We start from the raw sequence: 17,488 nt of genomic DNA, 5'->3' as shown, positions 1-17,488 counted from the left end.
GGTACGACAATTCCGGAAGATGGGTATTTAGTGTCTTATGATGTGTCGCGTTCGTGGCCGCACGGGTCCGGAAAGCGTCCTGAAGTGTGGCGACGGCTGGGTAGTGGAAGTAGTGTTGACTATTTCAATTACATACACAATTTTGTCACCACTTTTATGTTAATAACAAGTTTTCATCGTCAGCTAGCTTTGAATTTAGGTTCCTGATACATATAACTCTATGTTTCATGCATTCTCACAACAAAGTAATCCAACACCAGCTCCTCAGGAAATGTGATCTTTTAGTATTACCTCATTCAATGAATAACATCTTCATTTGTATTGTTTTTTTTCAAGGCTATAGAGGCAAAAAAAAAACCTGTAATCTTAGTGATTTTTTTCCCACGTCATACCCACTCCACAACATTCTTTGGATGTTTCTAGTTTCCCCACTCACATCTTTCTCACACTTATCTCTCTCTCTCTTTCTTTTTGCATTTCTGTCATCACTGCCATAGACTGAACTTCTCTTATATCCTGTCCCAAATGCTTCAAATTTTATACAAATATTTTCTCTTGCTTCATAGTGCCAGCCCCCTTTCTCCATATGGTAGATGAAATGATCTTTACAAACAACAGTTTTAATCGTGCTCACGACTGCATTTAATCATGACAAAGATCTACTGCACTATCGTAAGGACTGCATCTTTGACTACAAAGACCCTGTACTATCTACAAAGCCAGCCTCTCTGGGAAAAGTTCATCTACTACAATGCATTCCATCATTTGCAGCTTGCATTTTCAATGGCTATATCTCTTTTCTAAGAATTGTTACACTTCAGTTCCCTTTGCCCAAAATATTTATTCTGTTTTCCTTTATTCTCCTTGTCTGTATTCTCCTCACCTTCCATCTCCTTTTGTGGTCTCATTATTTTCTAGTTAGACTTCATATTTTAAACCAAGAATACTTCCCTCACATTGGTATCTTCGCTGGTCTCTTTGTCTTGGGTAAATCCTTGTAGATGATCCTAGGAACACGTTGCTCTCTTGGTGTCACTTGATGTGGTTGTTGTTTCACATATGTTTGTGATTGTTGTGGTAGACATTTTGGGGGAGGAAAGGGCTACCTGTTGATACTTACGGCTTACTCTGCTTCTTAACACAAGGATCACTCTGACGATGCTTGGGGCACTTTAATGTGGTGCCAAGGACTAAAACCTGGGATAGTTACATGCAAAGCACATAGATTCACTAACCCCTGTACTATCCTTCCAGTATCATTGGTAGGTTCTTTGAAAAAGTTTAACTAGACCAGATCTATTATTCTATACCATTTTGCATTATGTTGGTATGGTACAAATAAACTGATGTTTAGTAAATATGTTGAAAGATGAACAAAAATGTCAGTGTCAAAGGTAATTAGTAGAGGTAGGGATAAAAGGTCTATACAGAACTTTTGAAATGTTATGTTGGGTGTCTTGTCTTTGGTTGAAGAAAAATAGACAAATTAGAAATATAACTATAAGATGTGTTCATAAAACAGATATATTTTCACATCAGTTAAGTTATATTTAAAAATGGCTAATAATGGTAGTTAAAAATGATTCAAGGAGGTTCAGCATAGGAAGGGGTTATTGTTCAGTTGAAGATTTAGTTCCTAATTTTTCCTGAAGTTGAAAATTTAATAAATAATTTCTTTTTCCTTGTAGAATGGGAAAATAGTGGGAAAGGTCAAGGGAGCTAATGCACCTCTTGTTAGTAAAAAAATTCTTACCTTGGTCGAAGAGGAGAGGAAAATTGTGCAAGGTGAAATGGAACGCCCTCAGGTACTTGGATTACTATTTTATTTCTTTTAATTTATTATGTTTTGTGTTGTTTTTCTAAAGCATTTTTCTTATTTTTATAACTTGACAATTTGCTAAGTTATTAAATAATTGAAATTTATAAGGAATATTTTTACATTAATCATAAAAGTTATGTAAGCTTTGTCTGAGCAAGTAACACTGTAGCACTGTCCTCCCATTGTTTATTGATTTGCTCAAGCGGTCACCAGTAATGTCTCTATTGTGAGACTTTTTTTTAACTATTTTTTGCATATCAAATACACCACAGGGAGTTTGCCAGGCTCTGCCATGCGGGCAGGATACTTTTGGTAGCTTGCTGGGCTCTCCAAGAAGGATGGAGGAATAGAACCTGGGTCATCCATGTGCAAGGCAAACACCCTACCCGCTGTGCCATTGCTCCAGCCCAACATTAAAAATATTTTATTCATGGGCCAACAAAACAGTATATCAGACAGGGCACTTGCCTTGATGGGGCCGACCCGAGTTCCATCCTGAGAACCACAGATACTCCCCTGAGCCCTCCCAGGGGTGAGCTCTGAGCATGGCTGAGTGTGGTCCCCAAACAAAACTAAACAAAACATTGAGAATTATTGAAGATTGATACTAAATACTACTGGAGTTGATATGAATGGCTATGAAGCAATATCACTGATTTCAAGAAATTGGCACTGTCATGAATACTGAGAATACAGCCTGGCATGAGACTGATGCAGGTTCAATTCCCAGCACCTTATATGGTCCCCCCAGTCAGCTAGGAGTGATCCCTGAGAACAGAGCCAGGAGTAAGCACTTAGCAATGCCGATTGTGGCCAAAAGACAAAAACACACACACAAATAAAAAATCCTTCAAGCCTGAGAGATAGATAATATAGGTGGTAATGCACTTGCCTACATGTGGAGGTGGGGCCACCACTCTGGATCAAATCTCTAGGACCACTTACTGTCTGCCAGCACCACCAGGAGTCACTCCTGAGTCAGAAATAGCAACTGAGTACCACATAGCATGGCCCAAATCTTGGATGCTGCTGACAATAGCTCAATCCTCAGAAGCACAAGTGCTCCCTGTACACCACCACGGGTAATCCCTAAGCACGGAGCCAGGAATATGTTTAGCACTGCTGAGTGACCAAAAAACAAATAAGTCTTTTAAAAAGACTACCATCTTTCTTTGGGCTGGAATGATAGCACAGCGGGTAGGGTGTTTGCCTTGCATGCAGCCGATGCGGCCGACCCAAGTTCCATTCCTCTGCCCCTCTTGGAGAGCCGGGCAAGCTACCGAGAGTATCTCGCCTGCACGCCAAAGCCTGGCAAGCTACCTGTGACATATTTGATATGCCAAGCACAGTAACAAGTCTCACAATGTTACTGGGCCTGCTCGAGCAAATCAATGAACAACGGGACAGGATGTGTCAGTGAAAGTGAAAGTGACAGTGACAGTGACCATCTTTCTTTCAGTAGTCTATTTTTGGAGCAGTTTTAGGTTCCCATTAAACAGAGAATCTTTTATGCTGACTGGCCCCACATGTGTGGCTCCTCCAGGCCACCAATATAAGGAGGTAAAACGAGAAAGAAAACAAAGTACAGCAATGGGTTTTGTACTTTACTTTCTCTCTCTTTTTTCTCTCTTTCTCTCTCTTTCTCTTTTTATGCTACCTGTGCTTATGTATCTTTTATACTACCTGTGGGCACAGGAAGATGAACTCTGTAGAGCTCTGGGCTAGAGGGTCCTTCTGATCTGCTTGCATTACATTACATTACATTACTTACATTACTCATAAAAGTTATGTAAGCTTTGTCTGAGCAAATAAACTAATAATTTTCCTCTGAGCAAAAATGTTTATTACCCACGGTCTGTATTAAGAATTTGGAATCAAACTTAATGCTAAGCAACAATGAAGTATTATCTGTAATTTAAACCACAAATTACAAAATGCTATACAGTGGAATGTCCTTAGTGCATTCTAGTTCACTATTTATTATAGCAAGACATATTGACAAATGGAGAAAGTACAATTTAGTGGACTGTTTAGAGTATGAAGTCTGTGTGAATGTGTGTGAAGTGGATCATTTCTGTAGTATCATATTACCACCACATCCTTTGTAACACCACCTACTAGCAGCACTTTAACAAAATAGACTTTTACAAAATAGAGAATAGATATAATTGCATAAGGAAGTAAGTCATTTATAAAAGTGATCAGCAAACAATAGCAAAAAAGCAAGAGCATGACTTTTAACTAAAGTAGAAATTTGTCAGGAAATAATGAAAAATAGATCACTTGATCACTTGACATCCCGTTACCAATCGATTTGCTCAAGCGGGTGCCAGTAACATCTCCATTCATTCCTGTCATGTGCTACTGTAGCCCAATGGCGTCTGCTCACTCCAGGAACATGAAGAGCCTCAAACCGTTTATTCAGGGTCTTGACGAAGAACTCTGACCATCTCGTAGGTGGGCGGCCATTCTCTCTAGTGTTTTGTAGTGGAACATCCTCTATTGAGAAAGACATTTTCTAGATTCTTTTTTCTCACAGGAGTAGCTTTACTATTTAGGGGTGGGGAGCGGGGGGATAGGGAGGAGGGTGACAGGGATCCCAAGTGGGCTTCCCGCCATACAGAGCTAACTAGACCAGACAGTTGCTTCAGTGCAAGAGTTTGAGGATGGCTTTCTCTTGTCTTTAGGACTGGCGACCTCAGGTTCATACTGGTGGTACTTGGGGCCCTGGTGTGCTGGGAGCTAACTACAGTCAGGGCACTGGCACCCTTGGTTGCTCTGCTATCTCCCTGCCCCCAAGGAACTTTACTTTTTTAATAAGAGGAAATAAAATCATATTTGTTCAGAAATCTCATAGTTAGAGATAAAATTTCCACAGGGGTATTATAATAATCATCACAAGTAGTATACTTGTTTATTTTTAAAATTTTCTTAATTTATATCCATTAAATTAATACTATAATTAAGAAGCACTAAAATTCTACAGTTTTTGTGTATGCATCATTATAATTTAAGGTGTATCTATATTTCACTAAGTTTAACCCTAAATGTTCAAAATAGAAATCTAAACCATATGATTGACCCCCTTTAGCCTGTTTGACAAACCTTTCTTCCCTTTTTGCTTATGACAACCACAACTTTGATCTTATATTCTTAAAGACAAAGACCTATTTTCTGGGAATACTCCTAAGCTATGGTCAGGATTGTTCACAGATCACTTCTGGAGATAGTTGCTCAAGTGGGTTAGACAGTTCAATGTTGGAGCCCTGAGAAATGCTCAGGGTATCATGGGATGACAGTGATCAAACTAATGACTCTGTAAATGCAAGACATGACCTAGTCTTTGAGCTCTCTCCCTAGCGCCAAAGACACTTTTCTATGTCAAGGAGGTATCTTTCTATTAATAATTATCTAAAAGTGCAGTAGTAAGAAATGAATTTTTGTTTGTTTGGGGTCCACACCCAGTAATGCTCAGGCAATGCTTACACTCACATCCTGGCTCTGCACTCAGGAATCACTTCTGATGATGCACAGGGGACCATACAGGATTCCAGAGATCGAAACCGGGTAGACCAGTGCAAGACAAGTGCCCTACCTGCTGTACTTTCACTCCGGTCCCAAGAAATAAATTTTAAAGTCACAAAATTTTATGGATTTACATGCTGTTTGTGTGTTTGTTGATTTATTGCTAATGTCAGGCTTGTCTTTAATTTTTTACTTTTGGGTGGACATGCCTTCTAGTTCTCAGGGCTCTCTCCTGGCTCTTCACTCAGAAATCACTCCTAATAAGGTTTGGGCAGTTATATGGGGTGCCAGGGATCCAATCCTGTTTGTTCATGTACAAGATAAGCGCCCTACCTGCTGTGTTATCTCTCTAGCCCCTTTGCTTCTTTACTTAAGTTTCAAGGTTTTAAAAATAATCTGCTTCATAGTTATATGTAATATTACTGATAGTTCCCCCACCCAATCATTAAAAAATCCTCATTTTATTTCAGTGTAAATTTGGGTAAAATAGTGTTAGATAAAGGCGATGATGGTACAGCAAGTAGGGCGTTGGCCTTGCACTCACCAAACCGAGTTAGATAAAGGCGATGATGGTACAGCAAGTAGGGCGTTGGCCTTGCACTCACCAAACCGAGTTCAATCCCCTGTATCCCAAGCACCACCAGGAGGAATTCCTGAGTGCAGAGCCAGGAGTAACCCCTGTACATCGCTGGTTGTGACCCAAAAAGAAATAAATAAATGAAAAGCCAGACACTGTATACTTTGTTTTCTGTTCATTGGATTATATTTACCCAAAACATCTATAAAAACTCAGAACTATTTTAAATTTATTCCTCTTGTACAGTATAATGAAATTATCTTTGTAGACAGTGATGAGGAATATAATGAGGAAGGACAACCTGAAGAATCTGGTAAGTAAATTTACTTTAAAGTAATACAAGAGTTTTCTATACATGGATGTTCATTTAAGTATTACTTAGAGCAACAAAAAGTGACAACATCACTAACAGTTAATAAGAAACTGAGATAAATGGCTGCAATATTCAGATGTCAGAGACCCAATTCTTCTTTTATATCCTTTTGTCTCTATTCCTGTAAACTTTTCAGGCTTTCCGCCCACCAGAAGTTCCTGATACCTCTAATTAAAATGGACTATTTCTTCACCCTGATTTTGTCTATCACTGTCTTCCCAAAACTTGTGAAAATAATCCACTTTTTGACTATCAATACTTGTCGTTTATTTTACAGTTTGGGCTGGAGCGATAGCACAGTGGGTAGGGCATTTGCCTTACAAGCAGCCAACATGGCCGACCCGAGTTCGATTCCTCCGCCCCTCTCGGAGAGCCCGGCAAGCTACCGAGAGTATTCGATATGCCAGACACAGTAACAACAAAGTCTCCAATGGAGACGTTACTGGGCCCGCTCGAGCAAATCGACGATCAACGGGAGGGCCTTTACCTTTACCTTTTGTTTTACAGTTTATATTTTACCCTTCATTATATTATAAGTAGATTAGTGTACATTCCTACTCCAGAGAGTGGAAACAAATGGCAAATCAGTGTAATAACTTATGAAAGAATCATTGAAACAATTTATGGGTGAATTTAGAAAATATATAGATAAAATTCACTCAATTTGTAATTTTTTTTTCATTCACCTCATTCACTGATGTGAGTCCGCTATTTATTTTATGGTCAAGATTTTAATCTAAGGTGTGAATTCCATTAAAATACATAATGCTCACCAATTTGTGTTACTTTTTACTTGCTTTATTTTACTTATTTCTCAATTTTTAAGAGGCATGATTTACAAAGTTAGTGATAGATAAATATTAGGCATACAATATTCCAATACCAGTCCCACCACCAGTGTCAGCTTCCGTCCACTAGTGTTTCACTCTCCACCCCCATGTACCACTTCACTTCCCCACCTGCCATCTTAACAGACATAATTTCAAAGTTCTGTGATTGTAGTTTAGAGCTCATGCTTATAGAGTTGTTGAGTCTGTGCTTTGGATATATAGGAATACCATACCTCCACATCACCAGGTATACCACATCCCACACATCCAAGATTCCTGACAACTTTCCTTTCTTATCTTCTTCCCTCCGCCCACCCCTAGATTTTTTCCCTCTCTATCCTCCTTCTTATACACTGGGACCAAGGGTGATCTAGGCACCTCTCTTTGCTACATTACATTTCCTCATCTGGATATTCTGAATACCTCAGATAAGTGATAGCATCCTATTTTTGTCATTCTTCTTCTGGCTTACTTCACTCGACATGGTGTCTTCCAGCTCTAACCAGGTTGCAGCAAATTGCATGATTTCATTGTTTCTTGCAGTTGCATAGTTTTCCATTGTGTATTTATACCATCTTCTTAATCTTTTCATCTGTTGTTGAATACCTAGATTGATTGCATATCTTAGCTATTATAGCAATGAATAATGGTGTGCATACATCTTTTTGAATGAGTGATATTAAATCCTGGGGATCGATGCCTCAAAGTAGAATTGCTGATTGTCATGGCAGTTCCATTCTAAGTTTACTGAGAACTCTCCACACTCTTTCCATAAGGGTTTTATAGGGGTTTTACCAGACAGCATTCCCACCAGCAGTAGATGAGAGTTCCTTTTTCACCAGATCCCTGCTGGCATCTATTGTTCTTACACTCTGTGCTTACTATCTTACTATCCCTAAAGATAAGAGCATTATTTGAGCATTCTTGAGCTTTCTTTCATGTGCCTTCTGGCCATCCATCTATCATACTCTGAGAAGGTTCTGTCTGAGTAGGTTCTGATTATTTTCTTTCTCTGCTCTTTTTTTTTTTTTTTGTGCTACACATGACTGTGCTAAGGGCTTACACTTAGCTCTATGATTAGGGATCAATACTAGCACGCTCAAAAGACCACATGGGTGTCAGTGATTGAACCTGGGTCTGCTGCATGCAAAATAAATGCCCTGTCCACTATAGTGTTGCTCGAACTCCCATCCTTTCCCCATTATTTGATAGGGTATTTGAATTTTTTGTTGTTGTTTGTTATATATCCTGGGTTTTAAGACTTTATCTGTTGGGTTCAACATAAATATATCTTTTCCATTCAGCTAGCTTTGTTTTAGTATTAGCCCATATTTTTTTCACCATGCAAAAACTCTTTAAATTGATGTAGTTTCATTTGTTTACATTTGAATTCATACAAACTTTATTAATGATTTTTCTGTATCCTTGAATAATGCCACCTGAATTTAGATGAAAATTGCATTAAATCTATATAATAACCTAGGTAGCATGATCATCTTAATAATATTGATTCCTTCAATCCATGAGCATGAAGTATTTTCCATTTCCTAAGGTCTTCCTTTATCTCTTTGGCTGGAGCGATAGCACAGCAGTAGGGCGTTCGCCTTACAAGCGGCCAACATGGCTGACCCGAGTTCGATTCCTCTGCCCCTCTCGGAGAGCCCGGCAAGCTACCGAGAGTATTTGATATGCCAGACACAGTAACAACAAAGTCTCCAATGGAGACGTTACTGGGCCCGCTCGAGCAAATCGACGATCAACGGGAGGGCCTTTACCTTTACCTTTACCTTTAAGAAATTTAAATTTTTCACGGTATAGATCTAACTTTCTGATCTTTGTGACTGTTCTCCCTGCCTACAAATATAGAAACTATATTTTGAATCTAAATAGGAACTCTTTGATACTTGAAATATTGTAGGGCTTGGGATCTAGAGCAATAAAACATCAGGTAGGGCCTTGCACATTTGCCTTGCACATTTGCCTTGCTCATTGCCAACCTGGGTTCAATCCATGGTGCCCCATCTGATCCTCTGAGACTGCCGGGAGAGATGCCTGAGTGCAGAGCTCTGAATCAGCAGAAGTAAGCCTTGAGCACCCTTGAGTATGACCCAAAACAAAACAAAGAATAAAGAAATGTTGTAGGATCAAAGCTAACTGGAAATCAGCAGTTTGAGCATATGATTGCCAAATCCTTCATGATCTAGGCCTTGAACCAATAAGTGCAATTATTCTATTTTTCCCTAGAGGAACTATATAATATTGTCATCATCAGACCCGATGCTGTAATGAATGGAAAAACTTTTGAAATTAAAGATAAAGTAAGTGATATTTCCTAGGAGTGGATTAAATTAACTTAATAATAGCTATCATTGTTAATTTGGTGATACATTATTATTTATAGTAAAATAGAACATACTGAACTTTTAATGTTAGGTACCTCTAAAGACAATAGATGTTTTATTTTATAAAGGGTAGATTTATCTACTCAAACAAATTTTAAATAACTTTGAACTACTATGGGACCTGATAGTATAGTGGGTGGGGCATATGCATTGTATGCAGACAACCCAGATTCAATCCTTGGCTTCCTGTAGCCTACTATGTTTGATCTCTGAGAAGCGCCTGGTGTGGCCCAAGCATCAAAACCAAAAATGTTGAGCTACTAGCATCCAATATCAACGGAAAAATTATTTGTAAATAGTATTATAGCACACATTTTTCATATATTTTATTAGCAATAGAATCTTGCTATAAAATCATATTAGCATGCAATATTTTCTGTAATTGTCTCAGATTTATGACTCTTCTTAGATACAGGATAGCTTTTTAAAAAGCATTTATTTTTTGTTCATGTACTTGTTTCTGGGCCACACCCAGCAATTCTCAGAATTTATCCTGGCTCTCTGCTCAGGAATCACTCCTGGGAGGCCTCAGGGAATCATGTGGTGCCAGGAATAGACCCTGAGTCCACCACTTACAACGCAAATACATTACCATCTGGACTATGCTCTGGCCCCTAAGGAAGTACTTAATATTTTGCTTTATAGTCAAAATAGGTTTTTAGAAGAAAATTGCATTAAAACCTAGAGGCTGATAGACTTCAAAGGGCTGTATGTAGAGACAATTTTCAAGTTTTCAGGAAATATAACCTTTCACAATGACTATTTAACACCACAGGAAACATTAGCCATTTATAGGACTAACACAAAAAGGAGTGGGTATGTTCCAATAAAGGTCATTCTTCAAAACAGTTGGCAGGCTGAATTTTGACTCACCCTTGGCTATTATTAATTGACTTCTGATCAATAATTTGTGTTTGTGATAGTGCCGGGAGACATGAGGAGATAATAAAATTTTGCTAAAGTACAACAATGAAGATAAACCATGGCTCACTGTACATGATATATTCTGTCTTTCAATTTTGAGATGATTGAATTAATATCACAATAAATATATCCCCCTTCTTCCAGATTTTGATGTGTTTATGAGGGCAAGGAGGTAACAGAACTTTACCTTGGTCCTCCACATATTGTTTACACTTTATAACATTTTTAAAATCACATACCAATATTTTATTTTTGCACATATGAATAAGTTTTAATAGGATAATTAAGGCTTTCAAAGTTATATATTTTTAAAGATGATTTTACATATATATGTATTGCTTTTTGGTCACACTCAGAGATACTCAGGGGTTACTCCTGGCTCTGCACTCAGGAATTACTTCTGGTGTTGATTGGGGACCATATGGCATGCTGAGATTGAACTCGGGTTGGCCATGTGCAAGGCAGACACCCTACCCACTGTGCTGTTGCTCAGGCCATGAAAGATAAAGTTATATATTTTTTAAAGATCACTGTATCACTGTATCACTGTTATCCCATTAATAGTCGAATTACTGGAGCGGGTGCCAGTAACATCTCTATTCCTCCCAGCTCTGAGATTTTAGCAGCCTCTTCTTACTCATCTTTTTCCAATTACTGGAGGCTCTTTCAGGGTCAGGGGAATGAGACCTATTGTCATTACTGTATTTGCCATATCAATATGCCACGGGGAGCTTGCCAGCTCTGCCCATGTGGCGGAATACTCTCGGAAGCTTGCTGGGCTCTCTATGAGGCATAAATGGGTAGGAAGTGTCTTATAATGTGACAGGGCTGCAGGGTCCCGAAAGCGGCCTGGAGCATGGCAGTGGTTGGGCAGTGGAGATTGGCTGCCAGGGCTGGGTCCCTTGGGGTGGGGAGAGCTCTCACTGGCCCCACAGCCTGGTGCAAAGTCCCTATTATCTTATTTTTTTTTAAATTTTTATTAGTGAAACACCATGAGGTACAGTTGTAGACTTACAAATTTTTGTGCTTGGGTTTCAGTTATACAATGATCCAGTACCCATCCCTCCACCAGTGCCCATTCTCCATCATTTACATTTTTTTAAATTTTTGTTAGTGAAACACCATGAGGTACAGTTGAAGAGATACAAATTTTTGTGCTTGGGTTTCAGTTATACAATGATCAAACATCCATTTCTCCACCAGTGCCCATTTTCCACCACCATAGGTCCCAGTATCCCTCCCACCCCCCATCCCCCCATCCCACCCTGCCTCTGTGGCAGGGTATTCCCTTTTGTTCTCTCTCTCCTTTTGGATGTTGTGGTTTGCAAAAGAGGCATTGAGTGACAATCATGTTTGGTCTATAGTCTACTTTCAGCATGCTTCTCCCATCCTGGGAGGATCTTCCCAACACCCTTTATTTGGTGCTCCTTTCTCTATCTGAGCTCCCTTTTCCCCTAGTATCTTTTTAAAGATAGTAAGGTTTATCATCAGTTCATCTAATTGCTTTTGTTTTGATATAGTAAATAACTTCAGAAATTTAAATGATAAATATCTACTTCTATCCAGATTCAAAGCAATACAATAAATACAATAGAAAAGAAATACTATCTTGAAAGAAACAGAAAATGACTCCCTGTATGTGTTTATTTGTTTCCACCCCATCAAGTGCTCAGGTCACTTCTGATGTGTCAGGCATGGGCTGTGGTTTCAGACCATGGAAATGCCAGGCCAGGGCTATCACAGGCAGTGCCTGGGATGTCATGAGGAGAATAAACTTAGCTCAAACACTTATTCATGCTAAGCATGTACCTCTTTTTTTATTAGTGAAACACAGTGAGGTACAGTTGTAGAGTTACAAACTTTTGGGCTTGGGTTTCAGTTATACAGTGATCAAGTACCCATCCCTCCACCAGCGCCCATTCTCCACCACCAATGATCCTAGTAGTCTTCTCACCCCCACACCCAATCCCCCCCCCACCCCATCTCTGTGGCAGTACATTCCCTTTTGCTCACTCCTTCAGTGTATTGTAGTTTGCAATAGAGGTATTGAGTGGCCATCATTTCCGGTCTATAGTCTACTTTCAGTGCCTCTTGAGTTATCTTTCCAGCTCCCCAACATGGAAATTTTGTTTAATATTTTCCTTGACTTTGGTGTTTATTTAAAATTTGTTTTGCTTTTTTGCACTTTGGACCTTACCAGGCAGTGCTCAGAGCTTACACCTGGCTCTGCACTCCTAGGTCACTCCTGACAGGGCTTGTGGTACCATACAAGGTTCTGGGGATAGAACTAAAATTATTAGCTCAAACCTAGAATTGTAGTGAGATCTTTATATGAGTTGATTGACGTCTGGGGTGACTTGTTCAAGCTGGGAAGCAAATGTCCTCAACTTGTTTGACAAGTTTTCCACAACATACCTAAACTTGACTTACTCTCTTCTTGAAGATTTCCAGGGCAGGATTTATTATAGAAGCAGATGCTAAGAAATTGCTTACTGAAGAACAAGTAAGGGATTTCTACAGCAAAATGGATGACCAGGTAAAAACAAAACAAAATATTTTTAACTCCCATTGCTTTCAAATATTGAGTTCCTATGTTTTGAATTTTATTTGATAAAATAAAATTAATAAGTTTAACCAAATAAGCTCCAGGACTTCTCTTGAGGTCATTTTTATCTTAGAGTTGAAGATAGTTTCCTTAAATACCTCCAATACCAATAGTGGCAGCTGGGTAGGGTTCAATAGTGTTTTGTGGCAGTAAAGACCTCTCTGTGTTATATCTTCTAATATTTCTTCTATCAGTCGTTTAGAATTGAATACTTAATCCTTTCCAATAGATTTCTTTCCTGGGTTGAAGAAACTAATTTCTCAGGCAAGTTTCAATCCTTTTATTACCTAATGAACTTTCTCTCAAGCCATGCGAAGGTATCTTGCCTGCACGGCAGAGCCTGACAAGTTCCCCGTGGCGTATTCAGTGTGCCAAAAACAGTAACAACAAGTCTCACAATGGAAACTTTACTGGTATCCGCTCGAGCAAATCGATGAACAATGGGAGGACAGTGCTACAGTGCTACTTTTCAAATTCTTATTTTCCTGAAGTATATAATTAAGGCAGAGATATCTACTGAGAACTTGTCACCAGATGCAGTTTTGGTAACTATTGGATGTGCTAATTTGAGTGTAAATCCATCCTAATTTAAGTGTTTAAAATTTTTTAAAATCAGAATCTCATGAAATGAACAGAAGTTGAGAAGTTCAATAACTGCATGTGGCTACATGGGTTGAAAAATACTGAACAAGTTTGTTATCAGAGAAAGTTCTAATGGTATGTGAGTTTTTAAAACGAATCTCACCACCAAAACCACCATCTTTGGTCAGTTTTCCACAAGTAAAATGAAAACTGTTTGATCAACTTTGTCAGCATCACCTGAAAACTTTTTAGAAAATCCAACTCTGGGACCCCTCTTAGAGATACTGAATCATAAATTCTGGATGCATATTTCAGAGATCTCTGGAAACCCTTTTGGAAGATATTCTCAAATATATATTTGAGTATCATTTTTAGACTATTTGGGTCAATATTTGAGGGTAACAAAATTCTGTCAAAGATGCATTTTGGCAAAAGGCATATGAACACCATTTTTATTCCTGGTGATGGTAAATGGTGACTTAGTAAAAACAACCATCTTAAAATTAAGTCCATCCACTGAGGGGGGTCTTTATAAAGTCAACTTTTTTAATTTTATTTTGTAGCCCGACTTTGAAGATTTTATCTCTTTTATGACAAGTACCATCAGTTATATTCTAATTATATCTCAAGGAGAAGTATTTCCTGAGAAAGAACCAGAACCTAGTCCTGATATGGAATCTGAAGACTATTATGCTCCAGATGCTCTAAATTACTCAGAGATGAGACAAGGGAAGCGGAACAGGTAGTTCTAAACCCTAAAACATTGACTGTGTGCTAGAATATCCAAATATTACAAAATATAAAGAGATTTTATTTTGGAGCCACAAGTATTTTTTCCATCAATCAATAATACTGTATTCATCAAAACTGTGCCCGCTTTTAATATTAATGTTAAGAGATTTACAAGCAGAAGAATTTTTTGTCTTTCTGAAGCTGATTAACTCAGTCTGACCCCATGTCCCGAGCCCTAGAAATAGATAGGGACCTGCCGCATCCCTTCCAACCTAAGTGTTCTCTTCCAGTTCCCTACATTTCTCTGTAAATTGTCAGGGTTTAAAGACATTCAGTCTACTGTATACTTTTACCTACCTTGGTTAGGTAAAATATAAAAGTTAGTAGTTTAAATTGCATACAATGAAATAGTTGAATATTTAAAAAAATTTGAAAATGTACATAACTATTTCCCAAAATGTTATTTATACATTATAATTATTGTAGTCATTATTATCCAGAATGATAAATGTACATTATTCCTCATGCCTTTTATGACTTTGAGCACACAAAAAAATTCAGTTTGATTTAAGAATTGTCAAAACTATGTCTTAAAGAGAAGTTGGGGGTTGGAGATATTGCAGAGTGGGTATGGAATTTGTCTTGCATGTGGTCAACCCTGTTTCTATCCCTGTCACTCCATATGGCCTTCCAAGTCCTGTCAGGAACAATCCTTAAGCATAGAGCCAGGACTCAGCCCTGAGCACAGAAGGGTGTGGTTCAAAGTCCAAAATCAAAAAATTAAAACTCCATAAGAAGAAAGAAAGAAAGAAAGGAAAGAAAGAAAGAGAAAAGCTGATGCTCTGGCCCAGATAACAGATTTTATTCAAAATCTTTTGAGCCTTTTAATAAGTATGTTTCGTGAAATTCTCATTAATAAAACTGGCATAAAATAACATACTGTTGAATATATTGGTAGTATTATTCAGGAAAATATGCATTACATACAGTGTTGAGATTGATTATTCAGTGTACCAAAGAAAAAACTTCTGGAGTTGGAGATAGCGCAGTGGGGAAGGGGTTGGCATACGGCAACCTGGGTTTATCCCCAGCTCCACATATGGAGCCCCAATCCCTGCTAGGAGTGATCCCTGAGTACAAAATCAGTGGTAAAGCCTTGAGTATCAAGGGGCATTGTCCAAAACAAAACATAAAAGGACTTCTAGAGACAAAAACATTCTTTAATAATAATAATAGTAATAAACCCGGAACTTATTATTATTATTATTATGGTAATGCTAGAGATTGTGTGCTACCTATATATAAAAGAGAAATGTGAATTATGAGCATATGATTTGAGTATGAATTCAATGAAAACTTAGAGTAAAATAATATTTAGATAAAGTAATGATATGAAAAATCAAATCAAGAAATAGCTCAAAGTACAGAAACAATTGAGAAAGAAATCATAAAACTAGTCATTGACAATCTGAGCAAGATACTTGGGAGCACAATAATAATAAAAGAAATTCCCTACAAAAAAGAATGAGCAGGCAGGCAAGTTGCATAGAAATCAATACAAAATATTTGTAAAGTCCTGGACTGAAGAAACATATGCATCTTCCATTGCAAGGTCTTACAATCAGTACAGAAATACAAAACAAAACTAGATAATTTTAGTTTTAGCCACAGATCCAGAAATATACTAGGGGAGAAAATCACTGTATGTACATTTCCAGATAGAAAAGACAATATTTAAAATATATTTAAATATTGGAGATGAAAAATTTTAGCACCACTCTCAGCTCTATGAAAATATGGTTTTAATTACTAATATAGAATGTACAGAGATAATAATAGCCAAGAAAACAATGAAATAATGATACTGGAGTGATAGCACAGCGGGTAGGGCATTTGCCTTGCATGCGGCTCAACCAGGGTTCAATTTTCAGCATCCCATATGGTCCCCCAAGCACGGCCAGGAGTAATTCCAGAATGCAGAGCCAAGAGTAACTCCTGTGCATCACTGGATGTGACCCAAAAAGAAAAAAAAAAAGACAATGAAATCATGTCTTCTGTAGAATCTTATGAATATATGAACATAGAAACAAAGACGGATCTTCATCCCCAAAACTGCGCTGGTCTTCTTCCCCACCCAGGTCAGTTTATCTTCTGGTATTCGAACCCAGGACTTGGCTTTCTCCTTGCAAGTGCCCCAGGCGTCCTCTCGGAGCCTGGGACAAAAGCAGCCCTGAGCCCCTGCCTCTTCCTCTTCATCCCCAAAGCTGCCGCTTGTCTTCTTCCCCACCCAGCCTTTACCCACCCCCCCACACACACACCAGGTTCCTGTGGGGGCGTGGCCTTTTCAGAAGCAGGTGTGGCTTTGGTAGAAGTGGGCATGGTCTAATTTTAGGCGGACAGACGTTCACGTAGCTGCAGGTAGTTTAGTCATACCAAGAAATCTAGTCCCCATATCTACACAACAACATGAAGAAAAAATGCAAATCCCCACCACATGGAGAGGACAATGAAAAGAGTCCAGAAGCCTCTGTAGGTGCTACTCACCTAAGGGACCTCTCTGACAAAGAATTCAGATATGAAATCATAAAGATGTTCAATGAATTCAATGAAACAGTCAGACAGATATCCAGTAACATAACAGAAAAAAATCAACAAATTATGGGAAGAAATGAGAGCAGAAATGTCACGATTAAAAGATTCCATAGATGAAATGAAAAACTCAGTCTTTTCTCTCAACAATAGAATGATCGCAGCTGAAGAGAGAATCAGTGAGCTGGAAGATGACCTGCACCAAGCCAACAGGCAACAACAAACAGTGGTAAGGGACCTCAAAATAGCTCTACACAGAATCAGAGTCCTAGCAGACGATTCCAAGGGGAACAACATTAGAATCATTGGACTGCCAGAAGCTCAGGGAAACAATCCCAACGAAAAAAACATGGTTAAGCAAATCATTGCTGAAAAATTCTCAGATTTCCACAATGCAGTCATTCAGGTTCAAGGAGCCTGAAGAGACCAGCTAAAAGATACCAGCTAAAAGAGACCCTAACAAAAACACTCCAAGACATATCATAGTTAGAATGATGTATGCTGCCGATAGAGATACAATACTGCAAGCA

At 38.5% G+C, this 17,488-nt stretch overlaps 1 protein-coding gene across 1 annotated transcript in view; it reads left to right on the top strand.

Moving 5' to 3' along the window:
- The window catches only part of NME8 (NME/NM23 family member 8), a 49,717-nt gene that overhangs the window by 13,920 nt on the left and 18,309 nt on the right, over positions 1 to 17,488 (top strand). The window contains exons 5-9 of the mRNA XM_056113367.1: positions 1,689 to 1,805; positions 6,168 to 6,234; positions 9,369 to 9,442; positions 12,894 to 12,986; positions 14,201 to 14,379. Of these exons, the coding sequence (XP_055969342.1) occupies positions 1,689 to 1,805; positions 6,168 to 6,234; positions 9,369 to 9,442; positions 12,894 to 12,986; positions 14,201 to 14,379 (530 nt within the window). The remainder of the gene's footprint in view (positions 1 to 1,688; positions 1,806 to 6,167; positions 6,235 to 9,368; positions 9,443 to 12,893; positions 12,987 to 14,200; positions 14,380 to 17,488) is intronic.

Source organism: Sorex fumeus, unplaced genomic scaffold, assembly GCF_029834395.1.
Source record: "Sorex fumeus unplaced genomic scaffold, SorFum_2.1 ptg000020l, whole genome shotgun sequence".
NCBI classification, from domain to species: Eukaryota; Metazoa; Chordata; class Mammalia; order Eulipotyphla; family Soricidae; genus Sorex; species Sorex fumeus.
The sequence above is the reverse complement of the archived record's forward strand: the minus strand, read 5'-3'. Positions and strand labels throughout refer to the sequence as shown.